General features: G+C 38.1%; 1 protein-coding gene across 1 annotated transcript; it reads right to left on the bottom strand.

The window, feature by feature from the left end:
- Positions 1-2,593: 2,593 nt before the first annotated feature.
- Positions 2,594-8,581, bottom strand: dffa (DNA fragmentation factor, alpha polypeptide). The gene is made up of 6 exons (XM_034087991.2): positions 8,353-8,581; positions 7,045-7,203; positions 6,788-6,942; positions 6,248-6,452; positions 5,176-5,300; positions 2,594-4,740 (listed from the first exon to the last, which is right to left on the bottom strand). Exons 1-6 carry the CDS (start codon positions 8,444-8,446, stop codon positions 4,528-4,530), a joined length of 951 nt encoding a protein of 316 aa, XP_033943882.1. The 5' UTR covers positions 8,447-8,581; the 3' UTR covers positions 2,594-4,527.
- Positions 8,582-11,448: the final 2,867 nt, after the last annotated feature.

The raw sequence follows: 11,448 nt of genomic DNA, 5'->3' as shown, positions 1-11,448 counted from the left end.
TGTTTCTGTACTGTACGTGTAGAGTGTGTACGAACGTAACGTGGGAGAAAATATGTTTCTAGAAGATATGTAGAAGATATATAAAAAATTTGAGATACGTTCATAACAAACGTAACGTGGGAGAAAATACGTTTCTAGCTAAACGTAATTGAGAATGCAGTTTAGTTCTGTGGGAACGTAATTTTTAGGAGACAGGGTTGAACATAGTCAGTATTGTGAAGAAGATTTTTACAACGCATATTATATATCAGAATCAGAAACATGTTTATTACCAGGTAGGTTTACACGTACGAGGAATTTGGCGTGGTAAAAAAAGAATACATTATTGTACTCTGGAAGGGAGTTCAATCATTTTATCTCTCATCAAAGATAGCAGAAAACATGCATTATTGTACTCAGGGGTGGAGTTTGACAAAGGATTACTCAAAAAGTACACAGTAAAAGTACTTGATGGTACTTGTGCTACTAGTCCAAGTAGTACTGAATCCAACAGTACCAATTTCATTAAGAACTTATTGCACAAAATCATTTTATCTCTCATCAAAGACGGCCGAAAACATGCATTATTGTACTCAGGGGTGGAGTTTGACAAAGGATTACTCAAAAAGTACACAGTAAAAGTACTTGATTGTACTTGTGGTAGTAGTCCAAATAGTACTGAATCGAACAGTACCAATTTCATTGAGAAGTTATTGCACAAATTCATTTTATCTCTCATCAAAGATAGCAGAATACATTAATGTGTGTACTCAGGACAGGAGTTTAAACGAGTATTACTTAAAAGGTACACAGTAAAAGTACTTGATTGTACTTTTGGTAGTAGTCCAAGTAGTACTGAATCCAACAGTACCAATTTCATTAAGAACTTATTGCACAAAATCATTTTATCTCTCATCAAAGATGGCAGAAAACATGCATTATTGTACTCAGGGGTGGAGTTTGACAAAGGATTACTCAAAAAGTACACAGTAAAAGTACTTGATTGTACTTGTGCTTCTAGTCCAAGTAGTACTGAATCCAACAGTACACATTTCATTAAGAACTTATTGCACAAAATAATTTTATCTCTCATCAAAGATAGCAGAATACATTAATGTGTGTACTCAGGACAGGAGTTTAAACGAGTATTACTCAAAAAGTACACAGTAAAAGTACTTGATTGTACTTTTGGTAGTAGTCCAAGTAGTACTGAATCCAACAGTACCAATTCCATTAAGAACTTATTGCACAAAATAATTGTATCTCTCATCAAAGATGGCAGAAAACATGCATTATTGTACTCAGGGGTGGAGTTTGACAAAGGATTACTCAAAAAGTACACAGTAAAAGTACTTGATTGTACTTGTGGTAGTAGTCCAAATAGTACTGAATCGAACAGTACCAATTTCATTGAGAAGTTATTGCACACATTCATTTTATCTCTCATCAAAGATAGCAGAATACATTAATGTGTGTACTCAGGACAGGAGTTTAAACGAGTATTACTTAAAAGGTACACAGTAAAAGTACTTGATTGTACTTTTGGTAGTAGTCCAAGTAGTACTGAATCCAACAGTACCAATTTCATTAAGAACTTATTGCACAAAATAATTGTATCTCTCATCAAAGATGGCAGAAAACATGCATTATTGTACTCAGGGGTGGAGTTTGACAAAGGATTACTCAAAAAGTACACAGTAAAAGTACTTGATTGTACTTGTGCTTCTAGTCCAAGTAGTACTGAATCCAACAGTACACATTTCATTAAGAACTTATTGCACAAAATAATTTTATCTCTTCATCAAAGATAGCAGAATACATTAATGTGTGTACTCAGGACAGGAGTTTAAACGAGTATTACTCAAAAAGTACACAGTAAAAGTACTTGATTGTACTTTTGGTAGTAGTCCAAGTAGTACTGAATCCAACAGTACCAATTTCATTAAGAACTTATTGCACAAAATAATTGTATCTCTCATCAAAGATGGCAGAAAACATGCATTATTGTACTCAGGGGTGGAGTTTGACAAAGGATGACTCAAAAAGTACACAGTAAAAGTACTTGATTGTACTTGTGCTACTAGTCCAAGTAGTACTGAGTCCAACACTACCAATTGTATTAAGTATTGATTAATAAATCGCGCACTTAAAAATGAAGAACTGCTCATTTGACCAATCAAATTTGAGAGACTGCTGAGTTGACCGCAGTGCTCGCGCTTCATATATTATATACATAACAGCTCGCGACCGCAGATTATTTCGGCGATTAGATAAAATGTAAATTATATTTGACGCAACTTTAGTTACATTTCCATGACTTTTCCAAAACTTTGGGAGAAATATTGTTTTCCATAACTTTTCCAGGGCCTGGAATTTGCATTTTGAATTTCCATGACTTTTCCAGGTTTTCAATGACCGTACGAACCCTGAGATATTATCTCAATAGGAACTTAATGGTTAAATAAAGGATGAATACATAAACAGATTTTTGTGCATGAGAATTTTCAGTGCATAAATTGGCATGAATTTAATAATAAATTATGAAAGCACTGTCAAATTTTATTTTAGAAAATCCCTCCAACCACCATTCATCAACATGTTTATAAAAGGCACCTTAAATCACATAATGTACACTCATGAAACTTACATTCCAATATTTGCATGTTTAAAATAAATAGAAAGTCGGAATGTGTTGGCCAACTGACACTTATCAATTCTTACAGGGTTGCAAAACAGAGTGACGGCTTAATAAATGACAGACCTTGATGTGAATGCACTACTTTCCTCTTTATTTTATGCTAAAGTACAAGCTGGTGATGACATCTTAATCTCACAACGACACAACAAAGATGATCCTTCCGCCTCATGTGTGCTCATTGTTCAAGAGAGCTCTGATGAAATGACAGGCATGACAAAGGCTATATTCTACAGGGCCTATGAGTCACAAAGACCTGCACACACCATCTTACACCACACAGCCAGTACAGTAGGTCTTAAATGAGCTCTCATCCAGAAATATTGGTTCTATGGGACGAAGCCATTGTACCCATGTGTTCAGTGAAGCTTTCATGTATGAAGTAATATCATCTCACATCTTGTCCTACTTTTTCACGATTAAAACTGAGCTTTTATCAAAAATATATTTGGTTTTCTGCCAGAAACGCTTGTCTGCACTGTAATGTACAAGTTACTTTGGTATTGTACCTTCAAGGGTAAAGAGTTCCTGAGCTCACCATATTTTGATCAAATGTAGCATTCATGGTGAGTTTGCTCACATATGAATGACATTTCAAACTAAGGTGCACATACATGAAGAATGTGGTACAAATTGGAAAAAGGAAGTACCACATTTAGGCATAAGTGCATATTCATAAAACGGTGTATGTTCCCTAAATCCTGAATAGGGATACCTGTTATCTAAGTATTTCCACCACAATTTCGAAATTCTTTTATTCTAAGATTTGACTGCAGGTGTCTTTAAAATGGAGGGCCCGTCTGGCTCCCAGCTCATGTAACTAGGAACGCACTGCTACTCTGAATGTCAAAAATATCCTTTATAATTAAGATGTAAATGACAATTCAATGATAGAACATAAAACTATTTCTAACAGACACAAAATAATATATTTATGTACCATAAACTGGAGTTCCACAGGGTTTCTCTAGCAAAAGTAAGTACATTTCTTACACATATTTAGCCTTTTAAAATAAAATGCAGTGTACAATTTGCTGAATTGGTTTTTAAGAGAGAGCAGAATGTAAACAATTATACTGGAAAGCTGATTCCATGGTATAATTCCAAATCTTGGGAGATACACATTCATCAAGTTATATGAGAAGTTTGATTTGACCCTCATGCCTATCCACTTAAAAAGTAGCTGGCATAAGCAGAGTTTATCATAATGACTTAGAACAGGAGGAAAGAGCTAGCCTGGCTCTGAAGTTAACACAATCTGCCTACTAGCACCCCTTAAAGCTCATTACTTAACATGTGATATCTCAATTGTTAAATCAAACAATCAGACAATGGGGCAATATTTGCAGGGCTATTTCTTGCTGTTCACCCGCAGTTGTTTCCAGGAGTATTGTCACCGCAATGAGATTGCAAGGCATCGAGCAGGGACTGAACTAATATGTTAAAAATGAGCTTACATGGTGCTCGTAGCTTTAATTGCTTACCTTTGGATGGAGCCAGGCAAGCTATTTCCCTGTTTCCAGTCCTTATGCTAAGCTAAACTAGCTTTGACTTGGTCATGGATATGTTGACCTGTGATTAATTTCACAGCATGACACTAATCACAATAGGGAGTAAATAGAGAGGTGAAGCCAGTGGTTAGCGCTAGCATCTCTTTGATGAACATTGCTTGTGCAAATGACTGTGCTGCTTCTGCTTGAGGTTTGCAAGTTTTCACAAAGTAAAGCAAATGTCAACATCATTAATATTTATGGTTTCCAGCATTATGGATACTATGAGAAATATCCCATTCTTCTGACCCTGAGGCAGGTAGTGTAAATTCTTATCAGTCTCTTCTCAGGTGAAGCCTCGGCCTAGTTGCTGCCTTGGGGTGGCGTTTCTGCAGCTTCCTCCGCGCTGTGCACACCGCTGTCCAGCTGTGCGTTGCTCCTGATAGACTGCACGGCCTGAACCTGCTGGAGACGTCCGGTCAGCTCTGCCTCGCAGGCCTGCAGCAGCGCGGAAGTCCTCGTTCTGTCCCAGCCCAGCACCTGCTCCATCACTTCTACCCTTCTGGTAACTACCATCTAAAAAACACATTAGGAGGCTTCATTTGTAGATACATATAGAAAGATAATGCAATCCAATCAGACATCCCTGTAATAAATCCTATCCTTTGTGACTCTTATAATGTTCAGTTTTTGTTGACACTGTGAGAGTAGAGCCGAGGGAGTAGTTAGTGGTGTTTGTGCACTGAACTCTATATCAGTGAAAGGTGCTTCTAATATTTAGCTTTCTTTATGTATTCAAATGGGGGTTGACAAAATCTTTGCTTAGCATTTTAGTTCAAGTGAATGCCCTTTAAGACTTTAAGACTTTAAGACAGAGTCACTTATAAAGTATGAATGTGTTGTGTCAGGACTTGCAGCTTTCCGTAATTTCTTCATCATTTCACAGCAAGACACTTATTAAGGCATGTTAAAGCACACACTGTAGAAGTGTTGAGTCTCTGAGATCATTACCTGCAGATCCTCAGTGGAGAGTCTGGTCTCTGGGCTTGTTTTTCCTTTCAGGACCATCAGTGTCCTGGATATGAATCCGGATGCAGAGTCCACCTCCATCCCATCCACCTCCACTTCTACAGCCCCTGACACATTAAAATGGATTCTCCTTCAGGATCATTTGTTGTATAAGGACATTTTTTGAATAAATCTCTTTGAGAGGTGGGATTATTTAGCAGCAACAATGGTTCCACCTAGTGGCTATAAGGCAAAGGCATAGCTCTTATCTTATAAGCCATCTAAATACAAAGATGCATCTGACAAAATAAACTCTGCTCCGAAATAAATAACAACAATGAAAAACATTTTTCATTAATTATCTTAAAGGTCGGGTAGGTAAGTTTGAGAAACCGGCTTGAGATACAATTTTTGTTATATTCCATGGAATGCTCTTAACATCCCGATAGCAATGAATATCTTAAGTGCTTTGACAAAAAATCCATAAAAAAATGTCATCTGTGGAAGCCGTGATAATGTAAAAAGTACAACCAATCCGTTTAGCCGGGCCGCCCTGTCTGTCAGCCTTCCATCTTGTGCACGCACAAATGTATCTCTTGCCCTCATTGGGCGTGCATTGCAGCAGTACTTCAATGACTCGCCAGCAACAGGCGGCCACTTTCACCAGTCTGCTGACGTCATGTGCGCGTTCATGTGTGTTGGAGGAGGTGCTCTGTAAGGAAGTCTGAAGGAAGGGGCGGATTCTTTTCGGCTGTGTACTTTCAAATTTGAGTGCACTCGAGCCGGTTTCTGAAACTTACCTACCCCACCTTTAACTATTTGGTCTTAGGGGCTTGAATACAATGAAAATGATAGCTTTTCCTCGAACCACTATTGCTGTGAAACACTCTTCATTAACGAAACTGGGAAATACTCTTCATTAACGAAACTGTGAAATACATAGACAACTCATCACACAGCATGAGAAAGTCACAGTATAAAAGGGTTTAACCAGGAATTATATTATAATACAATAGTTTTTAAAATAAATTCCATATTGTAAAAATGAAAACCACCCCCAATGACACAGCCTTACCTTCCTGGCTAGCCTGGCTTGACGCTTCCTGCTGTCCTTCTTCTTTCTCCGCAGCTTTAAGGTAGAGCTGGAGCAACTCTTTGGACTGCCTCTCCTCCTCCCGTCGGTCCAAAACACCCTGCAGTGTCTGCTGAAGGTCCTCGGCCTTCTTTTCTTTGAAGCCCAGAGCAGAGGCTAGCTCGGGGCATGGGGCATCCACTAAGGTCTGGAACATCAGGTGAAACAAAGCAATACAATACTTTAACTTTGATAAAGAACAATACAGTTGGTCTATGTGGTGCTTCACAGCAACAACAAAAAGCAGAACAAAACAAGGAGGAAGAGAACAGAACATGTGAAAGTTAAGCCGATCAAATCCTCCAAAATGTTTTATTTTTACTTATTTTTTTATAAAGATTGAATTCAGTTTTAAAGTGCACATGTTATATGGGTGTGTTGCAGATATTAAACAGGAACACAATCGATTAAAGATGGAAAGAAGGAGATGCCTGTCATAAGGCATATTTCAGCTTTTTATAAACAGAGTAATAATGCTAGCACCTGTAATTCGGCCTCAGACATGAGGATGATGCTGGAAAGGTCCTGCTTCAGCTGCTGAGCCAGGCTCCACCAGGGTGCTATAGCACTGGAGGCGTCCACAGTATCGGCATCCAGCACCAAAGAATCCCTGGCCATCCAGGCCGTGCCACCATCCACTATAATGAAAAGTCGATTAGAACACAGGGATGTGCATTTCGTTGTAAAATTATAGGAATTAGTTCACTGTGACAAATCTCAGAAGGAAGTAAAAAGCTTACTCCTGCGAACTGGAGACCATGTCTCTCTTTCATGCAATAGCATGAACTTTGTGTTTAAAGGTAAACACAGAAAGTAGGCCTGATCCTCTACTATTGTCCCATCATCTTCTAGGACGACTGAGACCGGCCCAGCGGGGCTGAACCCAAGAGACTCACTTCCTGTGGAAAGAGCAGATATTAAAGTTTTTTTGTGAATATCCTTTATCACAAGTGCTGAGAACTTTGATACACTTTAGCCATAGCCTACATAACAGCAAAACAATCAGGACAACTACGTTCTAGCTAAGCTAAATATTTCAGGCAGTAACAACAAACACACCATCGCACAGCAAATTACTATCAGAGGATTCAAGCAAATACCGACCACTTCGACAAACAACTGAATCCGTCTAAGCTGTCACCTCTTCTTTTATCACAGCACAATCACTGCTGATTGTGCTGTTTACTCCAATCCAACATGAGGCCCTTTTTACTTGTTTGTATATTCTTTGTTACTGAACAATCGATAATTCAGCAATGGGGTTGCTAAACATGGCTCTGGTAGAATAAGTTACAGTCCCCACTGAGTCTGTAACTTTGGAAATCACATGTGAAGCATCTTTGTGGTGAAAGTAAAACTGAAACCATTTACTTGATTCATTAACCACAGTTTAATAGAGCAACAGTGAGCAGTTTTATTTTGTGTTTAACTGTAGCCTACTATCCTCTGGTATGTGCTCTCTAACAAAATGCCTGTAACAACACATTTCATTGGCATGTGTACAAAGGGTCAGGTTTTGTGTCTCCTGGAGTAACAGGATTTAAAGATAGTAGATAGTTTTTAAAAAAAAGACAGCACTTGTGACAGAGCCTGTATTTTAGGTTTATCAGAGTGTAAAGGATGGCCCATAGCTATGGAATAGCTATGGGCAACGCCTGCTGACTAGTGTTCCAGGAATGAGAGAACAGGAGGGAGGTCTTGCCTGACTTTTTCATGTTTAGTTCCTGCAAGTTTCAACACGATGTTGCTCTACTCAGCTCGTTCTTTATGCTGACAGATTAGCAAGACTAAACTGCAGCAAAATCCAAATGGCGGCAATGTTAGCCGAAACAGTGCTGACAATCATTTTACATCATAACATTTGTGTATAAGATGGCACAATTCAGTTTAGTAAAATATAGAACAAATGAAGTTATTGTGACCGCTTTATAGACTTATTGTGAGTATTCTCTTAAATATGTATAGTATAAAACAGTTTTTGTTAATAGGAGCCAGATATGATAGTCACCCTTTAGACATGTTAACAAATTATAGCCATTCTAACTTACCTTTTGTCTTCAGCTCATCTAAGGAGGGAACTACCAACCCGTATGATTTCTGCCGTGTGAAATTGCACACCCTACACGGTTTCCTATCTGTCATTCTAGGCTTTATATAGAGAAACGGATTTTTCTTCTTTCTTCAAACTTAAAGCTGTCAGATGCGGACTGCAGTTCTCGCCTGTTTCGAACACGGAACCGCGGTGGTGTCTTCTTCTCTGAGGTGGAAAGGCAGCGTCCTGAGTTAGTGTTGCTCCACTGCCATCTTCTGGAGAAAAGTCACCGTACAGGTCAGATTTGTTTCTTTCTATTAATTTACTTACCTATTTTTGTTACAATACCAACTATTTGTTGTGCAAAATGTGAATGTCTTATCATTATATGATGCCTGTGTTGAACAAACACTTCCCATGGCATTTTAAGGTTAAAGGATGTCTAGTTGTATTATTTTGTTGATACCTTGTTTGGCTATTTCTTTTATACCTTCTCTTGATTGCCATTGTTATAAACTTCTGAAAAGTACTGGATGTACCTGATCTAGGCAAGGCAAGTTTAGTTAACACATTTAGCTAAAAGTAAATTAAAAGAGCTTTACATAAAACATGAGAAGTATTGAGACAAAGTGCAAAGAAAAACACTCCATATAAAAGTATTTAAAAATAGTCATACAAGACCCAAGAGAATAGAAAGTTCAAACCATTAGCTCAAAAGGGGAAAAGGAAGGTATACAATACAAAATAATACATTTTACTCCGCCATGAATAGTTTGTTGATATAATAAAGGAATCAAACAGATAGCTGTTATTTTTAGTTTGGGCTTCAGGGACAAAAAGCAGACCTGTTCTGTTTCGATTTGGTGGTTGAATATTTTCATGGACTTAAATTATCTAAAGGTCTTTTTCTGCATAAACTCTGTGACATTTCTCCTGTCTCAACTTAGTTCTGTACATACTGTTAGAGCCTGGGCCTGGAACACATTTAGTACTCATCTCCATTTTCTCCACAAGCACCCATCATCTGCTCTGCAGCATTTTCCTTTTACCCACTTGCTTTTAGTTTTTGCTCTATCTTTGCCTTCTCAGACAAATTATTGTAAACCCTGATTAACAATTAACTCGGACTTTAGTTACATTTTCGTTTTTGCACTTATAGAAATTGGTTGTTGTAACAGGCGCAGTTACCATATAATAAATAGTACATTATGTTATCACACAGAGTCTGTCTTCAAGACTCTGACTTGAAATGTGTCAACTTCTCTCGGGAAACATGAAAACAGCATCATCTTTACAGTCAGTGTAGTTAATTTCACTTCTTTTTAATGTGTCACTTGGTGGCAATAATGACGTTTAATGTTCCATTATTATTATTATTACAGTTTATATCAGTAGTACTGGCCTCAACTGAAAGGATTATCTTGAGCAGGCAGATTCAGAATCAAGGCTGGATTATAAAACAGATAATGGGACCAACTACTCCCGGCCCCCAGACTGTCAGGAGCCTCGATGGCCCCAGATGACTGCTTTTTCTGTTGATTCAATTTGTTATGATTTGTGTAAATTAATGCACCACTCATGCACAACATATCTTTAGACAATATCCTGTATTAAATGCTGTCCCTGCATTATTTATCATACCTAAAGTGATCCTTTAATAGAATACAAATTGATTTGAAAAAATGCCCCCTTGGAAAAACCTGATTTTCATAACTATGTTTTTGTTTTGTATTATTATTTGATAACACACACTGGGCCAGTACATCTTATATTTTAAATAGCTTACTGACATAACTATTATTATTCATCAAAGTTTGTGATATGGTGCTTGCAAAGCAAATTCCAAGTACCTTTCATTTGACTTCTGTTTTCTCTGAATGTATGTACAGTGCACACATCTGAAAAAATATAACACATCAGTCAAACCCTTTGGCTGATAAGTGAGGATCTCTTAAAACGGTTATCTAATCTGCCCAAAGACCAAGTATAAAGTATAATAAGAAAATGGCCGTAGGCTATCTCAGAAACTACAAGGAGCACAATCAAGTATTTCATATTTAGGTAGGTAATTTTGGAGAAACCAGCTCGAGTGCGCTAGAATTTGAAAATACACAGCCGGAAAAAATCTGCCACTTCCTTACAGAGCCCCTCCTCCAACACACACAAAAGCGCACATGACCAATGAGGGCACGAGATAAGTTTGTGCACAAGGCTGACAGGCAGGTAGGCCATCCAGTTATTTTAGCTGGGCCGGCTAAAATTATTGGTCGTGCTTTTTACAGCGCCACGGCTTCCACAGATGAAATTTTTGAATGGTTTTTTTGTCAAAGCACTTAAGATATTCATTGCTATCGGGATGTTAAATGTGGGGTAGGTAAGTTTCAGAAACCGGCTCGAGATACACTTTTTGTTATATTCCATGGAATGCTCTTAACATCCCGATAGCAATGAATATCTTAAGTGCTTTGACAAAAAATCCATAAAAAAATGTCATCTGTAGAAGTCGTAATACTGTAAAAAGTACAACCAACCCGTTTAGCCGGATTGGATGGCCAACCTGCCTGTCAGCCTTCCATCGGGGCACAAACTTATCTCGTGCCCTCATTGGTCATGTGCGCGTTCGTGTGCGTTCGAGGAGGGGCTCTATAAGGAAGTGGCAGATTTTCTCCGGTTGTGTATTTTCAAATTCTAGCGATCTCGAGCCGGTTTCTCAAACTTACCTACCCCACCTTTAAGAGCATTCCATGGAATATAACAAAAAGTGTATCTCGAGCCGGTTTCTGAAACTTACCTACCCCACCTTTAAGAGAATTCCATGGAATATAACAAAAAGTGTATCTCGAGCCGGTTTCTCAAACTTACCTACCCCACCTTTAAGTGGGTTATCAGATAGACAAACAATTGTAGTCCAAAACACTGATACAAATGCACACACACAAATGAACACAATGTTATAGTTATGTTATTTTTAGAGAGAGCAATCAGGACACATGCTATGGCATTTTCCTTGACATAACAAAAATAGTGTTTTTGTAAAATGATAAGATAAGAAAGTCAGTTTGTGTGTGATGAATATGCAGTGTTTAGAGCCTTCAGGAAAAGCAATCGAGAG

The sequence above is a fragment of the Pseudochaenichthys georgianus genome, chromosome 7 (genome assembly GCF_902827115.2).
Source record: "Pseudochaenichthys georgianus chromosome 7, fPseGeo1.2, whole genome shotgun sequence".
NCBI lineage: Eukaryota > Metazoa > Chordata > Actinopteri > Perciformes > Channichthyidae > Pseudochaenichthys > Pseudochaenichthys georgianus.
Note: the sequence above shows the minus strand (reverse complement) of the source record. Positions and strands in the feature narration are given on the sequence as shown.